Source organism: Oreochromis niloticus, linkage group LG11 (assembly GCF_001858045.2).
Source record: "Oreochromis niloticus isolate F11D_XX linkage group LG11, O_niloticus_UMD_NMBU, whole genome shotgun sequence".
In the NCBI taxonomy this organism is placed as follows: domain Eukaryota; kingdom Metazoa; phylum Chordata; class Actinopteri; order Cichliformes; family Cichlidae; genus Oreochromis; species Oreochromis niloticus.
The window spans coordinates 20,729,760-20,757,144 of NC_031976.2; the positions used below are offsets into that span (position 1 = coordinate 20,729,760).

At 41.8% G+C, this 27,385-nt stretch overlaps 3 protein-coding genes and 1 long non-coding RNA gene across 6 annotated transcripts; 2 read left to right on the plus strand and 2 right to left on the minus strand.

The window, feature by feature from the left end:
- Positions 1-854: 854 nt before the first annotated feature.
- Positions 855-8,259, minus strand: si:dkey-92i15.4 (PDZ domain-containing protein 2). 3 transcript variants are annotated; one of them, XR_002063840.2, is made up of 8 exons: positions 7,194-7,395; positions 3,383-6,164; positions 3,090-3,285; positions 2,709-2,807; positions 2,363-2,609; positions 2,146-2,262; positions 1,964-2,023; positions 1,360-1,487 (listed from the first exon to the last, which is right to left on the minus strand). XR_002063840.2 is itself a non-coding variant. In XM_005472677.4 (7 exons), exons 2-7 carry the CDS (start codon positions 5,806-5,808, stop codon positions 1,324-1,326), a joined length of 3,249 nt encoding a protein of 1,082 aa, XP_005472734.1. In that variant the 5' UTR covers positions 5,809-6,164; positions 7,194-7,390; the 3' UTR covers positions 855-1,323. The 3 variants fall into 3 exon arrangements, 2 of the variants coding, with proteins under 2 accessions (XP_005472734.1, XP_003451011.2); XM_005472677.4 differs by lacking the exon at positions 1,964-2,023 and having other exon boundaries at positions 855-1,487; positions 7,194-7,390; XM_003450963.5 differs by lacking the exons at positions 1,964-2,023; positions 7,194-7,395 and adding an exon at positions 8,055-8,259 and having other exon boundaries at positions 1,324-1,487.
- Positions 8,260-9,035: 776 nt separating this feature from the next.
- On the plus strand, positions 9,036-14,646 carry ltap1 (lipid transport auxiliary protein 1). The gene is made up of 7 exons (XM_003450964.5): positions 9,036-9,338; positions 11,679-11,780; positions 11,860-11,968; positions 12,086-12,139; positions 12,235-12,401; positions 13,404-13,462; positions 13,575-14,646. The coding sequence occupies exons 1-7, from the start codon at positions 9,276-9,278 to the stop codon at positions 13,789-13,791; spliced, it is 771 nt and encodes a 256-aa protein (XP_003451012.1). The 5' UTR covers positions 9,036-9,275; the 3' UTR covers positions 13,792-14,646.
- A 1,023-nt stretch (positions 14,647-15,669) lies between these two features.
- On the minus strand, positions 15,670-26,056 carry tuft1a (tuftelin 1a). The gene is made up of 12 exons (XM_003450965.4): positions 25,860-26,056; positions 20,292-20,372; positions 19,384-19,485; positions 19,197-19,283; positions 18,875-18,925; positions 18,682-18,765; positions 17,864-17,974; positions 17,527-17,750; positions 17,312-17,417; positions 17,127-17,210; positions 16,859-16,953; positions 15,670-16,738 (listed from the first exon to the last, which is right to left on the minus strand). Exons 1-12 carry the CDS (start codon positions 25,917-25,919, stop codon positions 16,666-16,668), a joined length of 1,158 nt encoding a protein of 385 aa, XP_003451013.1. The 5' UTR covers positions 25,920-26,056; the 3' UTR covers positions 15,670-16,665.
- On the plus strand, positions 16,960-17,753 carry LOC109204249 (uncharacterized). The gene is made up of 3 exons (XR_003222247.1): positions 16,960-17,237; positions 17,354-17,432; positions 17,568-17,753. It is a non-coding gene; the product is annotated as an uncharacterized LOC109204249 (long non-coding RNA).
- Positions 26,057-27,385: the final 1,329 nt, after the last annotated feature.

Genomic DNA, 27,385 nt, shown 5'->3' on the forward strand with positions numbered 1-27,385 from the left:
GAATAAGGAAGCAGAAAAAAGTCGCTTCTCTGTAGGTGGACTGAACCACTGCTTTAATTGGGCTTTTAACGTTTAGAAATACATATAAAAATTAAAAACAAACAAAAAACATACATATGCTTTGTGCAATAATGTAAAGTAACGAGGAATATTGTTTAGGAGACGAAAGCTTCGTGTTTACATGCAGCTAAAGCAAGTTTCTAAGTGAGTTTATATGCAAGAAACCCAATCATCGTTAAAAGGAACATTTTCAGTTAGCATAAAATGACTGCTAATTCTTTTTTATTTATTTATTTTTGTAAACAATTGGTCTCCAAAATATGTCAAATGGTTATTTAGCAGGATTGGGAATGTATTGTCAAATCTATGAAATGATGTCTATCACGGATTTCCACGTAAAAGGCGATCAACAATAAATGCACAAACTGTTGACGATAGAAGCCCCTCTCATCATCGCTGTGATGCATGTCACCGTAACCTGTGTCACTGAACTCTGGACTTTCAGAAGATTATGTAAGCTAAATATTTGCTGTATTATTGCTGATAATATCCAGAGTGGCACGTGATCAAGGCAGTAACATGGGATGAGGATTTGATAAGATATAAAACATATAACTGCCATGAGAGGTTATCGTGTTAATTTTTTCTTATCAAATTATCTGAGAAATCTCTCCAAAACTGAAACCTTGACTTTGTGATGGGAGGCTGTAAAAGTCACATAGGGATTAGGTATTATTATGTGTTCACTTTTAAGGGGCATCAACATCTATTAATGTTTAAAAGGAAAGATACCTTTAACCCCGATCTAAATGAAGACGATTTACTCCCTCTGCTGGTTGTAAGAATGACAAACATCAATTTGTTAGCTTTTATTAAAAAGAAATATAAAGTCTCAATGGAAAAGTTATTAACTATTTACAGTATAGTACAACATAGTTTTTCACTTACAGGTACCAAATGACCTGTTTTGAACTGATCAATCTATCTGTTACAAATGTTGGTTGATTTGATGCATGTAGGAGCCACAATTACTCTATGATTCGGCTGATATAGAGGTTTGCCAGGCCTTGAGGTAGATGCAATCCTGTTAAAAAAGAGCATGTAAGAAAAATATACACCCTTGACCTGGTCTCCAAGCTTATATTTCCTTTTCTTTAGGATATTATAATCATTATACTGAGTGTAGATAAACACATTTTTAATATCCTCACATCCAAATTTCAAGTTCTTGCCCACTGAAGGTGATACTGTTTCTCATAGATAGCGTTTACGTTTTCGGTCCATCCCCTGAATCTTACAAGGAGTAAACCGCTTCGTTAATCTTCATGTTTCTGGATGCTTATGGGAGCGACGTAGCACCACATCCACAGGCCCAGGAGGAAGCGCTCTGATCAAAGTCCAGGCCTCTAAGCGCCTCATCCCCACCACGCTTGTCCCTTGAACTTCTAGGACCTCATCACCGGGATACACCACGTCAACAGGACCTCCTGAGGAAGGAAAGAGGGAAAACAAGTAATCAATAATGGTTTCTCTGAATGGGTGCATTCTCCCTCCCATCGTCCCCAACCAGTCACAGCAGATATCCCCCTGTTCTGCTGGAGGTTTCTTCCTGTTAAAAGGAAGTTTTTCTTTCCCGCTGTCCCCAAGTACTTGGTAGAAGGTAGTCTGCTATAATTGTCTGCGGTTTCTCTGTATTATTATAAAATGTTTAACTTATAATGTATAGTAAGGATCTTAAGGTGACTGTTGTTGTGATTTGACCCTATATAAATAAAAATGAATTGAATTAAATAAATAGCAGAAAATCTACATTAATGTCAAATTTTAACTTTATGCTGTCATAAAAGTTTATACAGTAAATGGATAATATTTAAGACTGAATCTCAGTAAAATCTCTGTAAAAAAAAACCCTATATATGGTCATGCTCTATTATGAGTGCTCTTTCTTCTGCTGGAGTCGGACCTTCTCCCTCCTGTCACAAGGCAAGAGATGGGGTACACCCTGCACAGGTTGCCAGTCAGTCTAACACACAGAGAGTGATAACTATTATTACCTATGATCAATTTTTGAAGGCCAATAACCCTAACATGCATGACTTGGGGCAGAGTTTCATGCATGACTTTGGGCAGAGGTTGTGTTCTTACCTTGGAAGATTTTCTGGACGGTGAGTGGTCTGTTCCCCAAACTGGAGCCTTCACCTCCCTCCAGACTGAAGCCCAGATCCCGGCTGTTTTTCTGCAGTTGCACAGACACTGTTTGACCTAAGAGGAGGGGAAAACACAAATAAAGTATCTCACTTTCAGTTCAAGATTAAGGACGTCTTTATCAGATCTTTGTTAAAGCGTTACCTCTAATACTCACCTGTCTCATACTGTTCTGGTGTTTGTCCCCGACTAGTTCCCTCTTCTCCTTTCTTAGAGGTGTCTATGACGTCCCCCCTCCTCACCACTACAACTACCATATCCTTCGCCTTCGCCCTTCTTAAAACCCTCAAGGCTTCCCAGTGGGCACTCCCAGATAGCGCTGTGCCATTGATGGATAAAACCTGGTCACCTTCCTTTATAGAGCCTTGCTTGGCTGCAACACCTGAGTGAAATACTTTGTGAACCTGAGCAGAGGACAAAAGAAAAGAAGAAAAAACATAAAGATACTGCAGACACACATTTGAATATTTGCCAAGTAGAAGCAGGAAGTAGGATTTTCTCACAGTGATGGGCTTGTTTTGGTCCACGCCTCCTGCCAAACTGAAGCCTAGTCCGACTCCCACTTCTTTATGGAGAACCACTACCTGCACATCATCATAGTCCTGAGGGAAACAAAAGGATGTCAAAATACACACAATGTTCTTGGTATATTGGACCTCAGGTGCTTAGAGTTACAATTTTTAAACTCAATTCAGTCGGTACATGACCTGGTCAGCTGCAACAGCTGTAGCAATATTAACATTACATGTAAAGTGCCTAGGAAAAGCCTTATCTGATGGAGGTTACTGGACCAGTGAACTGACCACCGCAACCACAGCCACAAAAATATCAAACAACAGATCGTTCAAACCTTTCAAAAGGTTTTAACTTCATGCTGTTTTTACCTGCAGGGCATCGTCCCCCAGGTTCCTCACTTCCTCTACAAGCTTGTCGAGCTCCTCGGTGGGCATCACAGACACATAGGAAAAGGCTGACATATCTGAGCTCATTGAAGCGGTACGCCGGCTTGTTGACTGCCAGTCATCGCTGTCATTCTCCGAATCGTAGTCAGCTCCAGCAAAGTTACACAGGTCCGAAAGACTACAAGAAGGAAAATAAAATGTTTTAGGTGAAAAACTAATTATCTGCTTCAATGAGCAACTCCATTAAACCAGAAATAAACAAGTACGGTACGCACGTGACAGAGAAGCTCCTCCGATCTGACTGACTCATATTGCTGGTGATGGTAACCGAGGACTCCCCAGAGTCTGAATCATAGTTTGAATCATCATCTTTCTGGGTGCTTTCATCATCATCAACATCCTCATCATCACTAAAGACTTTCAAATCTGGGTTCAAACCAGCTATCCAAGCATTCAGGTCCAATAACCGTTTCTTGCCTTTCTGGGGTGCTGTTTGGATGTCTGGGGAGATGAGATCTTGAAGGTTGCTGTCAGAAGATGCGGGAAGAGTGCGAGGAGAAGAGTCTGGATCTTTTGCTGGACATGTGAAGACGGGAGGGCTTTTGTTGTCAGTGTCAGCAGTGGGAGTGACATCTCCCAGCTGTGCCATAGGTGAAGTAGTCGGCAAATAGCTAGGGCTGTTTGTTGGAGTGTGTTCATCATCACTAACTGGTGAAGTAATATCAGAGTGTGACCTTTCCTGGTGTGAAGGTTCACAGGGCGGTAGTGGGGTTGGTGTACTGTTGCCTGTCACGTCTCTCTCACTTGCCTCTTCAGGGCTTGAGGCTTTGGAGAAATCTGTCTCTTCTGTGCCAAGCTTTCCACTTACAGCTCTGTCACTTTCGTGAGGCATTTCTTGGGTAGTCTTGAGTCCGGAAATTTTTAAATCATCAGTAGAGTCTGTTTTTCTTTTCTGATCCAAGTCATTTAGTCCTTTCTGTTCCTTCTCTATTCTTAGTCCAGTTTCATCCACTGATACATTTCTGTCAGGCCAAACCTTCTTTACTGTTCCCATCATTTTGTCCTCACCTTTACCGTGTGCCTCCCCTCCTTCTTGGAGTCCCGCCCACTTTTTCCTTAGCTCACTTATTTCTTTTGCAGACCCGCTTTTCTTCACTCCTTCATGTCCCCTGCTGACTTGTGCTGGTACAGAAAAGGTACGTCTGGGTATTTGGACTTGGCCTGTTGCAAAACCCTGAGCTCGCTGCGTCAGAGCCTCATACTGGTTGATCTTATTTCTAACACTGGCTGCTGAGGAGACAGACAGAGCCTTCTGTCTCTCTGTTGTTTTCACATTGGTTTTCTGTGGATTCGTCTCAAATACATCCTCGTAAGTATTACCGCCCTTCAGTTCGGTTATTTGATCTGGTCCATCAACACTTCTAGTCCTGTCTGTCAACATCCCATTTATTTCATTAGTTTCACTCTTTTCCTCTCTGTGGTTTGCAGAGCTCTCATCTTTGCTTTTGTCTCTGAATCCAGATGACTCTCTGAAAGAAACTGGTGTCTCTTCTAACAACGTTGTTGGCTGTGCGTTTGCCCTGGCAGATCTAATCTGTGCAGCTACACTGGACCTACTCCTCGCTCTATCCAGGGACCTTGTACCTGTTTCCACAAAACCCTTGCCCCAATGAACTCCACCTTCCTCTGAATACCTTCCCTGCATCCGCCCTCCTGGTGAGCTATCTCTGCTTATGCTTGCCCCAGACGAAAATGAAGTCTCAAAGCCTGAGGCATTGGCGTCTTTTTGTGTCCAGAGTGAAAGTCCACTTTTCACCGCACTATCGCTGTCCTTCGCGAAGAAACTCCTAGGGAAGGTGCCCCCTGCTGTCTTCTCATGAGGCTTTTGCTGCTGTGAAATGAGGGAATCTGTTGATGCTTCAGAGTTATTAGAGGAATCCCTATTTTTGTAGTCATCCGTTTTACCAAAACCAGTAGGTCCAAAGAGTTTCTCTATCCGCTCCATTATACTTTGGCCACTTTTGGGCCCCAGTGAAGAAGATGTATCTGTGTTCCTAGAGCTAGATCCAGACAGGGATCTTAACCTGGTAGGGAGAGTGTTACCTCTACTGCCCCTTTCCAAAAGCTCGCTTCTCTCTTGAACATGAGTTATACCTACAGAATTAAAGGCCTGTAGCAACGAAATCCTGTCCATGACGCTGCCTTCGATTCGTGTCCTCCTTCCTTCCAAAGCTCCAGCATATTTACTGGTGTCCCCTTTACTGTTGTTGGACAGCTGAGAAAAGTCAGCTATGGTATTGGGATCAGGTGTTCTAGCCCCTGTTTTGAAATCTAAACTCTTACTTCTGCTTGTTAGGTTAGATCCCCTCCACGCCGATCTTCCCCGGCTTTCAAATGCAGGGTTTTCTCTTCTGTCAGTGCCAAACTCTGGGATCGTTCTGTTTGTGCTGACACCGCTGCCACTCCTAGTCCTGGTTTCATATCCAGTGACTGTGTCGTCATCCTTATTTGTACCGTTTGTGTTGGTGTGTGTCCTATATCGTTCTCTTTCTGCAACTTCTCCTGTGCCCTCCCGTTTCCTGACACCTGACCTGCGAGAGAGACTGTATGTGGGAGAGTTAGCTGAGCGGACGGTGAATTTCACCCCTGTCCTCTGCTTGCCATACTTGTTCTGTGAAGCGGGCAGCAGAGACGAGTCCATTGTCTGAGAGTAAACAAAGTTAATGACCTCCTGTCAAATGCCAGATCCCAAAAAAAGAGCGGAAGAGTGAACTTGATATTTTCTGGGAGTCCAAGCGACTGTCTTTTAGATTGCACTCTGGAAGCGGTTCATCTAGGAAGCTCGTGTTTTGGGCGTGTAAAAAACAAATAGTGTCACAGTTACAGTCCTCTCATTAGATTCTCCCACAGACAGACATCCTCAGTGCAGAAGTTTGATATTCCTAATTGTGCTCTGGTTTGCGGTCTGGAAGTGGTGACTCCACTGGCTCTTCTTCTTGTTTTGACCACAGGAGACTTCAGTTCCCCAGCTCGACCTCAGTGAACAGCTCCCATTGCCTGCCAAGCATAAAAATGCACAAAATTTTATTCTCAGAACGGATTGGACTGGAATGTAGAGATGTGGATTGTGGTCACATTGGCCACTTGGAATGGTCAACAATATCTCACAGTGTTAGAGGACAGGAAACATAAAATGTGGAGACTGATTTGGGTAGAAAGCATTAAAAAATGTTAAGAAATTAGATCAAAACTAAACAACAACTCACTTAAAAACCTCTGCCACCAAGCTCACTTTGCAACATGTTCTCTCTGTCCTCTCCCTGACTCACCAAACAGCATGACTCAAATAGTGTTCTCTGTTGTACACACGTATGGGACACCATGTTTACATAGGCAACATACTTGAAGTTACCTGTCAGCATCAGCTAAACCTGAACCAAAAACTGGTAAAACTCACCTAACAGCAATCCACTCAGCAAAAGTAATGTATCAAGTGCCAATCTCTGCAGCACGTATCGGTCTCGTGGTCAAAGAGAGACAGCAGCTTATTCAAATCGAACGGTCATAAGAGCACAGATTTACTTTGATTTAAATACAGCCTGCAGATAACATTACTGAGGGGTAATGACTCATCATGGTTATCTGTGTGTACAGCCAATGAAAACAATGATAACCATCTTTGATCGCTAATCAAGTCTGAATGAAGATCTAATCATTTCATAATGTCATTAGGGATAAATTCTGCAAGCTTATGGGTTCCTGTAATTATATATCATAAGAGTAGATTTACAGTATGCAGCGCTTTGTTTAGTTTAGGCTAAAGCATGGCACTTCCAGGCAGTCACTGGAGGTGCTTTCCAGTGCAGGTGAGCCTGAGAGTCAGTTTACAGAAACACCTGTTATATTTTGCCCCATCTGTGTAACCAGGGCAACACATACTCGTTCACTTTAAACTCCCCTTTGAACCGAAAGAAGGAAACAATTGCGCCCTGACATCAAATGAAAATACAGACATTTACTCAATTACACAGTTACAAATTAGCCCACTGAAAGTCCACTCCTATATTCACAAAACAGGTACCTTACCTCCTTTAAGTGTGTTTGCTGTACTTGTCCCGGGTCATTGTGTTAACTCGGATTCATAATGAAGACAGCGCCATGTAATGACATCAGCTCCTCGCTCCTGACTACCCTTCTCTCACTCTTTGTCTGCTTCTCTTTCCATCAGCTTTGCATGATAGAGTGTGTACAGTGACGCAAACCTGCCACACTGGTTTGTCCTCTCTCCTTTTCTTCCTCCCTGTGTCTCTCTGTCTTTCTCTCTCCTCCCCCGCCTATTGTTGCTCTCTCCCTCTTTTCCTTATTCTCACAGGGTAACATTCCTGACTGAGGTTCAGTGTGTCACCCTTCAAACGCCTCGATAGGGAATGCACACACACACGTTTACCCACGTTAAAACACACACCCCGCTAATCATTTGATATGAACATCTTTTATAGCTTTAGGGAGATGAGATACAGTTTCGATATTGTGTGAAACGGTACAAGCATGACATTTCCTAAAACAAGGCCCGTAATATCACCCCACCTCAGGCAAACCCGAGTCCAATCATCTGGGCTGAGCAGGTATCAAAATACATAATAACAGAGCACCTTTAATTGGGTCCAGAGATTACAAAGAGCCAGGAATACTAACAGGGATAAATATTGCCATAAGATCTGTTCAACAAAACAGAGCTTCACTCCACACACACACACACACGCATACACTTGGTGAGAGTCAGTGGGTTTGTAATGCTGACTAAAGGGAAAAATATCCGAGATGGCTGATAATTTTTGTTCTCACAGAACAAGCTGCTTGTGGGAACAAAAAGCCTTTTTATTACAGATTTAAAAACAAAGGGACGCGCACATAAATGTATAAAATCATTAAAACGCAGCTACTTACAGTTTTGTTTTTCATGAAGAGGCTCATCTACTTACTGCTGCCTTGCATGCACCTGTGACTGTTACTTGTCTTCCGTTGAGACAGAGGAAGCTGTGGTTACCACGCTAGCTTGCTGCACAACTAAATAAGAGAAGTCTTGATGTTTATGTGTGCCTGCTGAAATAAATAACTTACATACACAGACCCTGGGATAAGAATTAGGACCATAATGAGCCAATCAATTACCAGCCTTCCGGACAGAGGGCTGGTAGCTTGCATAGTGCCTCTCAGGACAGAGATAAGTGTGTGAGTAGGGGTAAATAGCCCCATGCAACTCCACAGACACCCACCCTTGTTCCAGACAGAAGAATAGCACCCACTGTCTCTGCAGGATGGATGCAAATAACAGTTCAGCTCACACAGACACACACTAGTGCTTGAAATTCATTCTTTAGGGTGTAGGACCGACAGACTGTGTGTTGCAGAAGCGTTGTGGGAAAGGACAGTGTATTTTATAAGTAGGTCACACTAAGTTTAGTGTCAGGGAAGATAGAAATGTAATATGAAGAAGAAGAAAAATCTAGAAGCAGAGAGGTGGAGATGGAGATGACTTGAATTGACAAGCATTTCAGTTTTTATTTTATTTGTATGATTTGTCTGATATTGAGTTCCTCTCAAAAAAGTACATCTTAGTGAAGAAATAATGAAGGTTACAAAGAAGAGAGTGAGAAAGTTGACAATAAACCCACTTAAAGACTTTAAACATCCAGTTTTATAACTCTTTTTGAATTTGAGGAAGAAAAATAGAAACACATTGCTTAATTTCCTTCATTATAAAACAAGAAGTTAGCATTTTTTTTTCCTCCTATTTACATGTGTGAAGCAATGACTCTTTCATACAGTCATTGTTGTGAAGTAGCGTGAGTAAATATATAGTTAAAAAAAATACATGCACACACAATAGGGGCAGCGTCGGACCTGACGTCAACCCTGTCCGTACCGGTCACGTGACTACCGCGGAAGTCAACAAATCAGGCAGCGAAATGTAGCAACAAGCACTTTAGTCCGCTCAACTTCCCCGTTTTTGTCTTTTGTTCCTTTATTGTTGGCTGCTTGCGGTTTGAAAACGCCTTCTTAAATGAGACACGTACCGGGCACTGGACGCACTTTGAATCGACATTTATCCAGTTAGTTCAGTTAAAAATAACAACAAAGTAAAAAGAAAACCTGCAGATCTTCAAAATGTTTAACGACTCGCTTCCTTCGAGAATTAACGTGGTGCTTGTGATGGCCTATGGCAGTCTGGTGAGTTTGTTTAACGTTGTTTGTGCTGGTTTAATCCAAACCGAAACAATGAACGCAGTCCCGTGTTACAGAGGTAATCTGGATGCTTGGACAGGTGCCTCATTCCTCATCAGAGGCTTTCAGTGGTTGATACCTAATTCAAAGACTCACTTCTACTTGTTAATCTGCTATTAAACACAAATAAAGCTGTTATTACAGTTTGAACACCTGAATCCCTCAGCCATGTTGTACTCCACTGAAAGGTGCTAATAGTGTGTGAAATCTGTTTTATAAAAATCACTGAAGTCCAATGTCTCCTCTGTAGTTTTGGTGCCTGCAGTAAGGCGATTAATCATAATAACATTCATAATTATTGTAATGTTTTAAAAATGTCGACACTACACTGTGTAATTTAAGGATTTAGAGTGATGCCTGACAACATTTACCCTTTGGAGGTGTCACAACCCGGCTCAGGGACTGTGGCAAGAAATGAAGACAACAAAAAATAAACAAAACAATTTATTTATAAAACCACAATTAACCAATGGAGCATACTGCAGGGCCACGTGTGACTCATATTAAAGGAATTTAATTTATATAGCACGTTTAAGTTAAACATAAAAACATATGTCGGTTTAAGATGTCTTAAGGCAGTGAAAACAGCAAAATAAACATTTAAAATGAAGTAAAATACAAGTTAACATACATGTGCATGCACAAACTCACACACACACAGCTATTGAGTGGAAGCCTCTGAGAATAAAAAGATTTTGCATCTGTTGTTGACTGTATGCACAGATGTCATTCACCTCAGATGAGCAGGCAGCTTGTTCCAAAGAACAGTGCGATAGTAACTGAAAACACCCTCGTGCTCAGCAGGAACATGTAAAAGATCTGCACCTGATGACCCGAGAGGTCTTTTTTTAGTTTAGTGACTGTTTCCCAAGCTTGTTCCTAACATAAAGTTTGTCATATGGCAAAGAATCATCACATGCATGAAGGTCTTACCAGCTTCTATTGAGAGGCAGACTCTAATGTCCCTCAGGCTTTATCAGATTGTATGTAATAGCTTTGATCAGTTTCTTTATATTTGACTTAAAACTGAAATTTGAATCATACCAAGACGCGTTAACGAGCTAAGACAGGACTTGCCATATCTCTCCATGATCCTTTGCATTGCAAAGGATTAATTTATTCGCTGAAAGCTCTGCAGTTTTTGCATGTGTATATGTGACAGTATCATCTGCATACATTTGCATATTACTGACATGAGCCACTTGTAGAAGGTCACTGATGTAGAAGCTAAACAACAGATAGCCTAACAGAGAGCCTTCAGGAACACCCACAGAACACCTGCCATTATCATACCACACACTGTTTACTAGAAATGGGACTTGATAAGAATGTAACAATTCCAATTCGATTACTGATATCACTTATCGACTTTGATTATTTGTCCTTTCTCATTGACTCCTCTTTGAGAGTCACCACCAAGCAGCACAGTAAAGACATTACATTCATGCAAATTAATTGCATGCTGTGGGTCAAATATTATGTTGGAGGTATTCCCCTCTTTGTTGTAATCAATGTTGAGGTAATGTATCACACATATCATACAGGCCACTTTTCTTAAAAGTAATGCAGTATGTTACTTAATTACTCCCAGGACTAAGTAATTCATTATACTATTTATATGATTTTTGCATTTCTCCAAAAACTTACACGAAACGAATTGTCTCATAATTACTGTGCCATTACTGTCCTCTTCCAACACATGAAATGAAATCACCTGATTGTAGCACAAGTGCAAGTGGAACCGATAAGAGGGAGTGATAGACAGGCAAACTAACAATTCCATGGAATTGAACTACTGGGTCATTAATCGAGAACGGGTTATTGTAGAAAACCGGTTCTCGATATTGATATCAATATTCTCCATATTGGTCCAAACCAAATATTTCAGTCTCACTTCTGTTTAGTTCTAAAGAATATGCTGCCATTTACCCTCCAAACAAACAAACACACATTTAACCCTAAGACTTGCATTTATTTGCACTATATGGACAAAAAACAGTGCCAGTTACAGGAGCTGCTCGGCCGTGGAAACCCACATTATGAAGCTCCTGGCACACAGTTTATGTGCTGATGTTAATGCTCAAGGCCTCAACGCCTTATTTATATAGTGCCAAACCACAAACAGTCACCATAAGGTGCTTTATGTTGCAAGGTGAATACCCTACAATATCATATCAAACAAGTTGTCTTCTGTATCGCTGACTGCAACTTGTTTGAATAAACAAATGCAATGTGGTTAAAAAAAGGGAAATGCAGACATCCATCTAACATTTAACTTTCTTTCAGATTTTTGTCTTGCTGTTCATCTTTGTCAAAAGACAAATTATGCGACTTGCCGTGAAGTCTCGAAGAGGACCACATGTACCCCTTGGCCACAACGCACCAAAGGTGAAACACACACTGTTGTAATGCAAGTGTGTTCTGATGTTTTTTGTGTTTGTGCTGAAGAATTGTGTCTTTGTTTCAGGAGCTGAGACAAGAAATTGAAGCCAAGCTGACCCTGGTCCAGAAAATCCACTTTGAGCCTCGTCTGCTGTCTCCAGATGATGACCGATTAATGCAGAGAGAACAGTCTGGTAAGAGGAGCAAACAAACACACACATAACACGCACCACTCCTGAAGCTATCCACATAAATAGTTTCCATGCCCGTGCACTAAGTAGTCTGTGTGTGTGTGTGTGCACATGTTCCAGGTTCCTGTGACTATTTGTATAGAATGAAAGCACTTGATGCCATCAGAGATGCCGGTAAGCTTTTCTGTTACAGTTTGTTTTGTTTTGCTATGAATCCAGATTAAATCCTCCTGACTGCTACAGCAGCATCTTCAACTGTTTGTCATTAGATTTTCCTTTTCGTGAACTTGGAGGAATGTCCACCGCTGTTACTGGAAAAAGATTTCGGACCTGGCTTCTGCAGCTACGAAATTCCCACTGCATGTTCAGAGAAAACCAGAGCTCTGTCATCGACACGGTGCTAGATGGCTACAATAAAGCTCGTCATGGGGCAGAGGTCAGCATTTTCTCAGACAGTCCACAACTCAGTCCTCTCTTATTTACTCACTGACTCACATACCAGGTTGGACCCCGTTTTGTCTTCAGAACTGCCTTTATTAATTCTTTATGGCTCAGATTCAACAAGGTGCTGGAAACATTCCCCAGAGACTTTGGTCCGTTTTGACACAATAGCATCACAGAGTTGCTGCAGATTTGTTGGCTGCACATCCATTACAGCACGTTCTAACCCTACCATTCAAATGTCACAGGAGAAACAGAGACTCAGCAGACCAGGCAACATTTTTCCAGTGTTCTGTTTTCCGATATTAATGAGCATGTGGGATTTTCAGTCTCAGTTTCCTGTTCTTAGCTGACAGCAGGGAGACCCAGTGCGGTCTTCTGCTTGACAGTTCAACGTGTTTTGCTTTCAGAGATGCTTCTCTGCATACTTTGGCTGTAACAACAGCTTATTTGAGTTCTCCTCTGACATAATTTGCTAGATATTTTCTCTTTTTCGGACAATAGACAGATAGTCATGTGGGTACATAATTAGAGTTGCTGCCATGTAATTTGCTGATGAGATAGTTGTGTTAACATGTAGCTGAATGGATGTACCCAATAAACTGCCTGGTGAGTGTATATCATCATCAAACATCACGATTCTGTGACAAAATGAGTAACAGTTGTGATGAACAAACAGCTCCGTGTTGCCCTTCCAGTGGACTCTTAATTTTTTGTTGTAATTCTGACGCACTTGATGTCATTTTGTTTGCTAATTCTTGTGCTTTTTCTTAAATGCAAAAATGTAAGGGTTCTTTAACAGTAGTGTTTTTTGTGGCATACTGTGAAGCCCGAGGTATAAGCTATATTGTCCATATGATTTCAGAGTTCTCCATATTGCCCAGCATGGCAGTGAAAATGTGACAAATATTTATGTATCACCTCTCTTTAGGGCACTTTTTATTCTGGTTTCTGTACCAAATCACTGATCTTGGTGTTTTCCTGCTTTCATCTTCAGGCTTTTGGTGAAGCAGAATTCTTGAAGTACCAGGAAGCCCTAACAGAACTAGCCTCCATGTAAGAAAACACAACCATTCCTCACGTTGCTCCCTTACAGCTTTTCCTTTAATCCCAGCATGGAATGTTAATAAGGCAGCGGGAACAATTGGTTCTCCTTGTATTGTTTCAGAGTGAAGTCTCAGAGCAGCAGCACTTTAAGTCAGCACCATCAGTCCGCAGCCAGAGACCTGACCGGCACCACGGAGCCCGCAAGCACCTCCTCTCCCTCTCCGACCCAACCCACCTACCTCACAACTACAATGCAGCAGCGCAGCAAGATGTCCAGACACTTACTGGAGCTGAAGAACTTCAAAGACAACTACAACACTCTAGACAGTACACTCTGAAAATGAACCCGTCCAACGGAAGGTCAAGGACAAGGCAGCGCTGCCAGTGATTACAGTGCCTGAAGTCTCAGAGTGAAAAGACAAAAACACTGCCTTCATACTCTAACATGTATTGCCTTGTTTACACTGTAGTGCATATCAGATTACTGTTACAGTGCTCTTTACCTAAGTGTAGCTTATGCATATTATTGCATGTATGTATTATTGCATGTATGCGTGCTATATATGGGTAGAATGACTCTAACCGACTATAGCAAGTAGGTTTGATTTGACCAAAACAAATCCAGAGCTATTAGGCTATGCAACAGCATAAGACAATCAGTATTTATTGCACAATGTAAACGCCTATGCAGACTTGCTGAAAATAACCAACCGTTTAAAAATGTTAATAGTTACGTTTTCAGAGAAAACCAGCATTAATTGTTGCTTAGTGAGAAAACATCTGCTGTTTATGTCACTTATGTTTTACACGTACATCTTTGCTGTCTTTTGTTGCAGTGAATTTGACAACTTGTTTTGTTTATTTGTTTTTTTTTAAACCTTGATCATTTTTTTACAGAAGCCATTGTGCTACTTGTTTTCAGGAACTGTGATTAATAAGTGCATTTTTAAAAAAAATCAGTTATCTCAGTGCAATGTAAATTAACAGTATTTCAGTGTATTGATGTATTTTTTAAGTGGGGTTTTGGGATCTCTGTTCCTTGACTCTTAATGGTATACTGATATCAGAGCTGTGTTTCATTTTCATCTGCTTTTATGGTTTCCCAGGGAGGCATTTTAATGCCTGAATAATTTATTTTATGTGGTGCCTACTATACAATTTACCATCCAAATAAAACTGTGACATACAGTTGATTCTTGAGTCATTGGGAATTTTTCTTTGACAAGAAAAACGTAAAACTGCAAAATCAAACATGCAAACCTACCCACTGTGGCGACCCCTTGTGGCAAGGGAAGCAGCTGAAACTAGCTGCATTAGGCACACCGTGACAGTACCCTCTTTATCCCTTTGTAGCCCTTAAATTCTTCATGGCATAAATTCCACAAGGTGCTGGCGTCCATATTGATATGATAGTATCACACAATTGCTGCAGATTTGTTGGCTGCACACACAATACTAATAGTTATTCTGTGGTGATTAAACAATGGTCAGCTGGTAATAAGGGACCTAAAATATGCCAAGTAAATATTCCCCACACCATTACATCAACTAGGGTGAACCATTAATACGAAGCAGGATCGATCCTTTTATGTCATTTACACCAAATTCTGACCCTATCATCTCTATGTTGCTTATCAAACTATCTTTGGTTGTTCAGTTTAAGTGATCCGGTGCAAACTGTTACCTAATCTTCCTGTTCTAAGCTGACAGGAGAGGCAGCTGGTGTGGTCTTCAACTGCTGTAGCCCATCTGCTTCAGGAATGGTGTGTAATGTAATGAGTGGTTGAGTTACAGTTGCATTCCTATCATTCCTAAGTGATTTGGTCATTCTCCTCTGACCTGAGATGTCAACAAAGCCAAAAACCTGCCATTCACTGCATATTTTTTCTTTTTTCAGACCATTCTTTGTAAACCTTAGAGATGGTTGTGTGGTAAAATTCCCAGGAGTACATAGTAACACTAACAGCCACATTCAAAGTCACTTTAAGCACCTTCCATCCTCATTCTTGTATTTAGTTTGAATTTCATCAGGATGTATTGACCATGCATTCACATGCCTAGATGTACAGCACTGCTAAATTGCGTTAATGAGTAGTTGATGTACCTAATAAAGTGTATCATTGTATCATTTTGTAATGCAACTAGTGTCCAGCAGAGGGAGCCCGCTTCACCTTATTTCACTTGTGGTCTCTGGGTAAGAACCGAAAGGAAACCCATTGATTTTCAGTGATTTTATTCTAAAACAAACACAGATAGCAGATTAACAGGTACTTCGTACAAAAGCTTCTCTATTAAACAATCTCTCTAGGCATTTTATTTAACATTAATAAATATAGAGGAAAAAGCTGTTAGGTAGAAATCAAAACATCAAAATCACACGGATACGTAGAACAAGAAGGTGACCGTCTGCACAGTGACAGGGAACTGAAATGCTTTACAAGAAATATTAAGAAAAAGGACGCCTCTCATGTGTCTGACTTTCCAAACATCTTCATTTTTCTTTCCGCATCCTCACAGTTTCATAAAGTGCCATACTTTTCGTTGGAGGCTTGACAACCATATATTTACTTACAAACAGCTCAGAGAAAAAAATAAATAGCCCATAAAAATAATCACAGGGTGTCGCCCTTATAGAGGCTACAGTCAGTATTTACACTCTAAAGCATTACACCGTTCACACAGAAAGGGAGCGGAGTCACGGAGGAGTCAGCAACGAAGACAAAGACACAATTCAGATAAACGAGTTAATGATTCTTCACATCGTGTGTCCTGACGGCGGCGTTAGCTACAGCTTATTGGCGCTGCTGTGCTGTATGTGAATTTTATAATGTTGTTAGGAATTTTTACCGCCTGCTCTTACAGTTAATCATTATTATAAACTTAAAGCAGGGCAAGCAAAAACACTTGCATACAGTTTGCAGTATTACACGTAAACTTAGACGCACATTGCTCACTCTAATGCATCTACATTAAAGCGCACATACACACATTCTTTATGCATATGCGCAGACACACAAGTGCGTGTGTTTGTATGTGTGCTGATAATTCCCTCCCACCCCCTTTTTTCCTTCAGTATTGTTTGGTTTGGTAGTTGTGGTCTCTGATGTTCAGCACGCACATCGGAAACGTTCGATTCAGTCGGCATCGAACAGGCGGTTGGTGCTTCTGAGCCCTTCTCAGCGGTAACGGATCAATTCATCTGCCCAGCTGGTTCATGACTTGATCTCGATGACTTTGATGAAAGGAAGCGGTTTGTTGGACGAGGTGGACGGCTTGATTGGTTTGCTGTAGTGACGAGAGGAGTATAAATTACTTTTTAGATGGAAAACAGCATTTAACGCACCTATCAGAGTATTGTGGTGTTTATACGTGATATATTGGAAGAGCGCTGGCAAAATAAGTCACCTGTAGACAATCTGGGCGTTGCGTTCTGATGAAAGGTAGGAATTTGACCTTTGTCCTCCCAGGAAGTAGTCCACCTGGTCATGCATTTCTCGGTTCTGCAAACACAGGGAGATTTCAAAGGGTGCAAATTATAATCACAGAACAGACACTGGCTTTAGCTTTTCTCCTTTCGTCTTCTCTCTAATTGCAGAGGCTGGTCTACTTTTTACCCTGACCCTTCAATTTAAATTCCTCAGACATATTTTCTTACAGGAGAAGCTGTCCTCACCTCAGCCTCCAAAAATGCCACTTTCTCCTCCAGCTCTTTGATCACGCGGTCCCGCTCCTGGATCACCATGCGAGAGTTCTGGAGCTAAAAACGAGCAAACGGAGACAGACAGTGAGCGATCCCTACGCAAAGACGAACACCGAGACAATGTGTTTGCTTTATAGAGCCGCACATGCTCATCCCACCTGCTCGATCATGTGTCTGACTTTCCTCTGTTGGCTTTTCAGCATGTCATCCAGATGGTGGATCTTTTCTTTGAGTATGGCCACCTCCTTCTCCAACTGCTCAGTCCTAAAAATACACACAGTAAGTTACAGCACGCTACTGAACACGCTATTGGCAGATAATTGATAAGTGGAGAGTTTAACACTTATATGTGTGTGTGTGCTTATTAGCTGACCTTTCCACCCCTTTGTGGCCCTCCTCTCTGATCTTTCGCAGTTCCCGCAGTTCATCCTCACGGTTGCGGATGGCCTCCCGCAGCGTGGCGCTCTCCTGCTCCATTCCTCCCAGCAGCCTCTGGAGCTCATCAATGCGCTGGTCTTTCTTCTCGCTGGCTTCTTCTGTACTCCTCAGCTTCTCCTGCTGGTCACTCAGACGCTCTCTAAGCCTGCTGCCTTCAGCCTGGATTGGTCAAAAAGTTTTGTTCTAAATATCGCTTTCATGCAAATTATATAAATATGTATGTGTTTACTTTGTATGTAATATGCACAATGAATGCAAAGACTGTAGGTTACCTGCAGCCTCTCTTTCTCCTCCAGGTGTTTCTTTTCTGCTTCCTGCATCTGTGCATATAAGCGCTTACTGACTTCTCTCAGCTTGCTTCTCTCTGCTTCGTCATCCACGTCCTACCAGAAAATAAAGCGCTGGATTACCCTAAGAGTACTCAGATGTTTTTATAATGATGTAATCAATACAATGATGGCCGAGTCTCGTAAGAGCTCTGTGGGTGTTGCCGTTGTAAAGAAAACAGGCGTGTCCACGTGCGTCAGTGGAGCAGCTGGAACCTGACCTGCGTTTCCCTCCTGTTTGTGCCTCCCACACTTAGAGCGAGTAAGCTGTCGTGTGAGTCACAAATGCTGCTATAAGTGGCGCAAAAACAGTAAAAACCAAACACAACAGTGTCAGCTTGTTTGTTGTGTGTGTGCAAAAAAGTGCTGACACGCACAACAAGACGATGCTACAAATGTCTGGCTTAGAGGCAGCGATGAATCTATGAAGGATGAAGCATGCGTGGAATGAAGGGGGCCTGAAAACAATAACACACGCAGGCAGCGGTACATAGTGTGCCGGAACAGCTCTTCCGCGCATTTTCTTACACCCTGGGGTGCTGTAAACGTAGCTGCTTTTTGTCTGCCATTTTAATCCTCTCTTTTTTCCCCCATGATGACTTCGCTGTTTAACTTTACACCACATTCTATCTGTGAGCCTCCGGGAGGTGATCGCTTTACAGGAATCATATAGAAAACGCAAACTGACGCAGGTAGCCCGTAGAAAAAAAACAACAAGACACCACAGGACTGAAGCTATGATGTGCATACGTGTGTTTGCTCACCTGTCCGTCATCTTTAGCTCCTGGTTTAGTGGATGAAGTGCTCTTTCTGAAGGGGATTCCAACCTTCCACCCATTTGTGTGCGGCTGGACAGATAAAAGGAGGAAGTGCAGATGGAAAATATTAAAGACAGTGAGGGGAGAGTTAAAGGAAATGCCATCAAGAGCTCAGGATGCAAGGCTAACAATGGCTTACCTTGTTTTTGGCTGCCATCTGCTCCCTCAGAGTCTTCAGGCAATATCTCACCTGTGTGACACAAACACACAAAAAAGATATTGTTGTAAATTAAGATATTATCTGAACATGTATGTTTGCTACTTGAGCAAATGACCAACACGCGAAAGTCGAGCGCTGAAGGGATTCACGAGAGAAAAGGGGCAGAAGCGTGTGAGTGAGGATGATTTTACATGATGCAAATTCTTACAGAAGCTATAAAACAGGGACGACAGACTGTAGAATTACTGTTTGCGTTTGTGTGTTAGTGAAACAGCCAGTTAGATGCTGTCCAGACACTGACCTCCTGTATCTGTGAAACTTCATCTGACAGCATCTTCAGGTTCTCTTGGTGTTTCTGCTGCTCTTTTTTGCGGGCCTCTAGATACACCTGAAACAAGCACATACATGAATGTATATACTGGTTTAAAACCAGCAGAAGAAAAAAAAACAAAGAAAAGAAAAGAAAAAGAAAATACGAAGAAGCCTACCTTGATGATTTCTACCTGCTCCTCTGTGGATTTGACTGGTTCAGAGGTCAAAGCTGTCCTCTCGTTGGCTGGCTGCACCAGTGCAAAAGCTCGTCCGACTGGCTGCAAATTAGCAGAGATAAGAGGAGTTTACAATCGGGTTTTGCGTGAGTAGATGGGTGTGATACATTTCTAAATAAAATGTCAAACTGAATGCAGATGATCCACAAAGGGTTTGGTCATATTTACAATCAATGCTGCAATACAGGATTCGTGAGAACTGGCAGGAATGAATCTGACTGATAATGAATCCAAACTTTCTGCCAGGACCGTCTGCATGCTTGGTGAAATTAAACTGCTAACAGGCAAAAATGAAAAATTTCTTTCTGCGTGGGTTTGAAAGACCGAGAGCCTCTGTAATCTGGAGCCAGAGACTTTGAGCACTAATCGCTAAGAGAGCGAGAGGGGGGGGAACATGCAGATAAAGGTGGAGACACGTTATGCAACTGTGCTGCTCTGGTGGTCCCACTGGTATTGGTAGAACAATGGTTGTCTTGAGACATTCTGAGTGTGGGAACCCCACTAATGAAAAGCTGATGGCATCTTTACACGCGGCTGGTGTCTTTTCTTTTTCCTTTTTTGAAAGCGCAGTTCTGAGCTAATTACTGAGAATCATAGAGAAGATTAACTAACCCAGCAACTGTCTGAACCGTCAGATCCAAACATGGGGGGAACAAACCTTCAGCACTTCTTTTCTCTTCCGATAACATTTCTAAATCAGTTCTCTCACAGTCTAGTCTAATAGGTGACAAATCTATTCAAATATTAAAGACTCGTATTTTAAAACATCTGCTGCTGTTCTAATGCCCAGGATCTGCTCTGTTCTCCCTTCTGGTGGTCAGAAGTTATCAGGTACAGGACGTGCTTACCTTGTCCCTGTGCTGCTCTGTGCTCCGAGCCGCCGCCTGGTTCTGGTCGTGAAGTGTGAGCCGCAGCCGCCTACACCCGTCCTGTAAAAGGCAGCGAAAGTAAGAGGTTGATGAAGTGAAGCCACAAAGAGACGGTTATGTGATGGAGAGGCTGATTGGGAACTATTTTGAGGAGGAGAGGGGAAAAAAAGAGGAGGAGAGACTGAGTCATACTCACAGAGTGAAACGGAGAAGGAGGGACAGAGGGATGGGGGGAGTATCCAGTAAGAAAGTGTGTTATAGGAGCATCAGAACGAAAGAAAAAGTTTTCTCACTGCTGCACAGGGACAGATTGTTTGATTTAAACCGAGTGCTACGGACGTCAGAGGGACTTAGGCGGAGACCCTCCAGATGCTCGCAGCCAATTGGAGACAGTGGCTGGATTTCTGGGAAAGTACTCAGCAAATGTAATGTCAAGCAAGACGGAATATTTCCATGGCAACATAACCTCACAGTAGCCATAAACTGTCTGGCACACTAACAATACAAGAGGGCGGAGTAAGATGGAGGCATAACAATGCACAGAATCAACGCTCGAGCAAAACAGATATTTTCTTTCAGTCACAGGATAAAAGTCTCTTTAACAAAGATACTCTGGAGCAGGATGGGACTCCGTGTGTGTCTTCCAGCACACGGCGGCCTCTAATAAACAGTGACCAGTCAGCGTCTGTGCTAATGCAAGTATGCGGATGTTTGGGAGGAGGTCGGAGACATTATATAACTCATTCCAGCCAACACAACTTGTTCTGTTCATTTTCCCGTGGGTATTCACTCTGTCCTCCTCATGTCACTGCCAAACAACTCTAAACAGAAACAAATGTATGAACGAGTAATACTTCCAATCAGATTAATTGGTGATATATTACATTTAATCAGATAATTGGTTAAATCGTTAAAAAAAAGTAACATATCTGTGTGTCTGCTCTCTGGTGCGTTTCAGTGGGAGTGTCTGGTCATGTTTAGCCACTTGTACGCTAATAGTTTATTCCTTTGTTTTCTTTTGGTGCTCATCATGCACCACAACAGCCCTACCTACATTTTGTTACATTGCTTTTCCTTTCATAGACACTGCTTTAGGCGGTGACACAGCAATCTCACCTAATGTCAGTTTAATTGGTGTTATAGAACACCAATCAAGTCACACGATCTGCGGATGGACTTCGCCCAGCTGTCAGACAGTTAGATGCGTGTTGTTCTCTGAGCTGTTAATACAACTCGGTGAAAGTGCAGCTAGAATGAACATTCGCGTGTGATTGCCTTTATCAACAGCTGTTTCTGTTTTGGTCAACAATTAGAAGGGAAACCAGAAAGCCCATCCTCCACCAAGGTCAATGTCATATCTGCCAGTTTTTAAGGCATTTTATCTGGATTGACACTTTAATGGGTCCTTCCCTCCCAACAAGCTTCATAATCTTCAGCTTGGTGGTTTCAGCCAAAACTTTCCCTGTTCTCCCTACTGTATTTATAAGGAAGTGTAAATGAATGCAATGCAAAATCATCTGTCTTCAAGTGATTTTTGAATGCAGATGAAATGCCACTTACCAAGCAACTAATTTACAAAAAAAAATGTATCAATGATGGATAATAAAAACAAACAAATAACCAATTCTAATCCTTCTGATCTCAGCTTCTGTCCAGAGACCCTGTCTGATGTGCAGAGTGCGTCTCGATTCTGACCAGACGAGGGGAAATGAGCTCGCTCGTGTTGCGTAATGCCACGATAAAAAGCTGCTGTAAAAGAAAAGCTTTGTGTTTAGAGAAGGTCTAGGGCTAGATTAGCTGGTTATCTTTTCAGGATGCAATGAAAGGAAAAAGGCAGACAGCGAGTCGTGTGGGACTGATATTCAGGAGACATAATAATAGAAAATGAATGTAAAAAAGGAAATAGAGTAATAGTCTTGGTGGAGGTCCAACCACAATGAAGAAAACTCAGAGAAATGAAAGCAAAAAAAAAAAATCCCCTTTCTTTCTTCATGCTCTCCTCTCAGATTGCAAATGTCAGTAAGCTCTAATAGGGTGCACGACTGGGGGAGGACGGAAGGGGAACAGTGGGATAGTTGTTAAGAAGGAATCCATCATTACACGACTTTTCCGGACTTCCACAGACAGCCAAACAAAGACTCCACTAATCCCAGCTTTGAGCTATTCAGTCTCTCTGCTGGTTTGCTCTTTTATGTCCGCGGACACACAAAAATGCGGTCCTTTCCACCTTCAGCAACAACCTGTAATACTAGACTTCCCGGGAACACGGACAAAAGGACCAGTTGGATGCGCTTATAGACAGTGACGCCACTGACACGCAACAAAACACACATACGAGGTTAAGTGCACACTGCATTTATCTTGGCAGAAACATGACACTGAGTTTTACGCACAGAGTCCACACAGCTGGGTGCACGACAATGGACACAAAAGATCACGGGGGTACCTGCAGGCAGAAAGGCTGAAAGGATACGAGGATGCTTTTCATCTCAGACCTTGGCATCAGGAGGCTGTAACCGAGGGTTGACTAGCAGTTTAGGAATGTTGCTGTTAAACATGCAGAATTTCTGGATTTGTCCCTTAGAAATCGATCCCACTTAAAGAGGAAAGAGTTTATATTTCCAAACGGAGGTAGAGGCAGGTATCACCCTTTAATGGTAAACCATCCCCTGCATGCCACAAAAAGAAACATCCTCTAATGTGTGTGTGTTTGTAGAAACGTCTTTGAATTAAATCACATTCCTCCTCTCTTGCACTGCTTTCCCACACGCTGCACAGGTGTCACTTTATCTTTTGTCCAACTGCATCGTAAACCTCAGCCTTTAAAACGACATGTGCAATCCGAGCATGGCCGCCAGCGCTTCCTGTAGTTTAGTAACAATGTTCACACTGTTATTGAGTTTCAGTGTCTTGCTTGCATAAAGGAAACAGGAATATAAACACATTTGTATAGAAAACCTTTCTTTAAATAGGCGTAACCCAATAAACCTCTTACTGCATTATTTGGTCTCTTGACACAAATGATTGGCTGAACAGCAAATACTAATACAGAGAACTATGTGATCAAAGATTAGGTAAACAAAACTACGACTCGAAGCTTCAACACCAACTTATCGGTAATAGAAACTGGATTATATGACCACTTTTATATTCTGCTCCACCCAGCTTTGGCAAGCACAGGGAGTTTTACACAAAACCACAGAGATGAATCAAAGTTAATCAAAATAGGACTGATGCACAGTTAAACTGGTAACTTATTTATCGTTTCAGTGTTTCTTCATGTGACTAACCTGGTGCCTGCAAGCATCCAGAGAGACTGCTCTTCTTTGTCACATAAGAGAATAAATTAAACACCTGCCTTTAGATTTTGGACCGTGCTGAGAAGCTGCAACGAACATTATTCAGTGCTTTTCAACATTTAAACCAATTAATCATTTAATCTTAGACCATTATTGGAAGATTAACTGATAATTAGTGCTCGCAAGCTGTAGCCCTAGTTTATGCATCCGTAGCTCCTGCGGCAGTGAAAAGGTGTCACTGTCCCATTGACTCAGCAGGCTGCGCCAATTAATGGGTTAAATTAGGCTAAGTCCATTTTAAAGAGGACAGAGGAGCTGATTGTTGCGTGAAATGCCGTCATGTGAGAACCTGAACAGGTGAAGATAAACAAGCAGTCCAGGATCAGAGTTCACAGTGACACAAGAATATAATGACACTAGAATCCCTATAATCAGTCATTTTTCTGGTCTGTGTGGCATGTAAAAAAGGTGTTTGCGGGCATATTGCAATCGTGTCGCAACACAAATGTGCCAATAAGTCATGTTTGGCCCATTCCCAGCTGGTGATGTCAGACTCTCCTGACTAAGATGACTGACGATGAGAAGAGACGCTGGGAATGTGTTCAACAACATGCAATTGTGACATCACTTCTAAACATTGCCTGAGCTGAAAATAATACCTTGATAAATCCTGCTGTGCAGGAAAGAGAAAGCGCTACAGTTTCAAACAATAGATTAAAAAAAACCTGGGATTTCTGGTCACTAGTACTAACTTTAGAACACTCTTTGTTTCAGAGTTAGTGCTTCTTGTTCCTTCTATTTTATTTTTATCACATCATCCCAGTTCCCGAAAATATACTTAACAAATGAGCTGCTGAAGGCCTCTCTGTGCTACATCAGGCACATTCCTCCCCCTCTTGTATCATTACAGACGTGTCACTGATAACTGTGTCATTAACTAATCTGTCAGTACCCTCCAGTCGTTACAGTACACTGAGGTGAAAGTTCCTAGGCTGCTTTATTAACTAGGAACAGCCATATCAGATGCAAATACTGCAGGTGGGTGACTATTTGACTGCTGAATTTGACTTTGTTAAAAATAAATTTATGTTCTCTGTGAAGCTGATGCAAATGTGCTATCAGCCTCATGTTCAAATGTCATGTATGATTAGATAAAACAAAGACTGGACAAACATAAAGTTTCGTATGTTGCTCCATAACACATTCCTGAGAGCTGTTAATCAGCGTGTGTGTAAGTGGCCCTTTGTACACGTTGACGTTTACATCTGCTTTGTAGTTACACAACAGAAGATCTAGACCAGTGGGTCCCAAATGGTGCGGGACTTTGTGCCAACCATAGATTTTCACCACAAATGGACAAAAGATAATGAATTTGATAGAACTTCAATACATTCATACACACCAAAGGGTCTGATTCATTGGAAGTAAAATAGTTTGCCTTCCCGTCGAGCTCAGTCAGACAATATCTAATTAAATTAAGAATTTAGACGACCTTCAGGTTATTTTTAAACAAATATGAACGTGTGTGTCTTGAAAGTTTTACATGTTTCTGTAATATGATTTGATATGAGCTCAGCAGGAGAGTGCTGAGGTGGAAGGTGGAGGGTATCATATTGCCCCGCAACCTCATAAACCACAGCGCAGGTCAACAGTTAGTTTTTTCAGGTGAGGTAAATGATTAATGCTTTTGCTGTCACGCAAGCAAATAAAGCCCATTCAAGGGATGTAAAGTAAAGCTTAGGACTACTTTCTTTACAGGTTTGCAGCAAAGCAAACACACAGTGAGCTGATTATTTCTGGTGATCAAACCTTCACAGGGGCAGGTGGCACACATACTGCACGAGCACAGCCTTTAGTTCCTGAGCTGCCTTCACTCTCTGTAACTGTAAGCCTTAAATGATGTGTCCAGAAGGTACTTGTGACAGACACAGATGTTATTTGGATTAATACTGAGCTGCCACCTTGTCTCTATGGGTAAGAGGGGTTAATACCTTAATTACAACAAAGCCAGGGACAGTAAAAGCACCATTTAAAGCAGGTGAAGCCACAAAATCACATTGCATCAAAGCCAGTCAGTAAAACAGAGTACAGACAAAAACTGAAAAATGAAAGACAGTAAATAAATAAATTAAATTAAACGAACCACCCTGATTTCTTTCTGGTTGGTTCATTAGTTAGACCTACTTCATTACGCGCAGCACACACACAGACACAGAAATCCACGTAAGCTGATGTATAAGTAACTTACCCCATATTCCTGACTTCTGATGTCCTCAAAGGTGCACAGACTTCTCGTCACTCCGTTCATCTCTCACAGAAATAAATAAATACTCCACACACAATAAATAAAGAATTGAAAGCTTCGTCACGGTGTCTCTCTGCTGACCGCACACAGAAGCTCAGTCACTGGCTGTTATCAGTCTTCGGCCCGGTAAGTGTGCGGGGAGCTACTTTTCTCTGCACGTCACAGTGGGAGTGAGCCACAAAAGCATGCGACCCGCCCACAAGGAGACCGAAACGGCCAAATAGGGAACTAGGGGAATCGGGAATAGCTGAGAGGGGAGGGTCAGCACCGGTATGACAACTTCTCGCACAGTGACTTCTACAAATTTTACATCCCGATTATCACACGATGTTCAGAGAGCCACGAAAAGGTAGTAAACAGAGGAATGTGATGGCCCCTTGCTGAGCAGCGGAAGACAACACCTACTGACTGCTGTCCAGTCAGCACACTGCTCAATGAATTATTGAGTGAGCTTGAACTCCTGACTGAGCCTGTTTAAGAAGACTCTCTCCTAAGATTACAAAGCAATGGAAACCAAAAGACTGAATTCAGTGATTTGAGGCATTTATTCGTATTATTATTGATGTTGTTGTTGTTGTTTTAGATGAACTTTTCTCACCAAAATCGACATGTAACTGCAAACACAATTGTTAACATAATACCTCTGTCCTATGTTAACAAATCCCAGATACTGTACAAACCCATCCAGCCACAGCAGGTTACTCTGCAAACATAACAAGGTGGAAGCAGGGTAATTAATCTTCTGTAATGCATACACACTGTTACTATGGTGATATTCAGAATATACAAGTAATACCTGTGACCTACAGCACACTGCCATTCAAAGCTTCTGTTTACAAGGGGCAGCCAATCAGAAGGGAGGAAACTTAAAGTGAGGTATTGGCCTTAAAGGGAGAGTAGTATAACAAAATAAAGAAGCAGATTATCTCTATTAAATGGACAAAAAAATGTGGTAATATGGGGAAAAATAGATACTCGGTAAGTAAAAATCTGCAATACTACAAGTTGCTATGTAAAAAGCAAAAATATAAGGCAGTAAGATTGCTCTAAAAGTAAGACAACCAAATAAAGCTAAAGAAAACAGAATGAAACGGTGAACATGTGCTACTTATTTATGTCAAAGCTACTTATTTAATGTGTTGCCATCGCCTGAATGTTTTAGTAATTGTATTCATGTGTTTTTGACTCCATGTATGAGTCTGAAGAAGTGGTTATACTGTTTGATGTTTAATATCTTTTATAGTTATGCTTTTCGGTTGCCAGTCATATCCTTCACAGGCTGCATCCATGGCTTTCCCTTATTGTCTGTAAATGATATCAGCGTGCCAGCGACTGGGGGTGAAAATGAACGTATATGGCCAAATATAAACCCATTCCTGTGAGGTCAGCAAAGCACAGCTCATTCACGATATCACTCAATACCAAGCTAAGCTTGTTTTCACTACCAGGTAAATGGCTGATTTACTTTA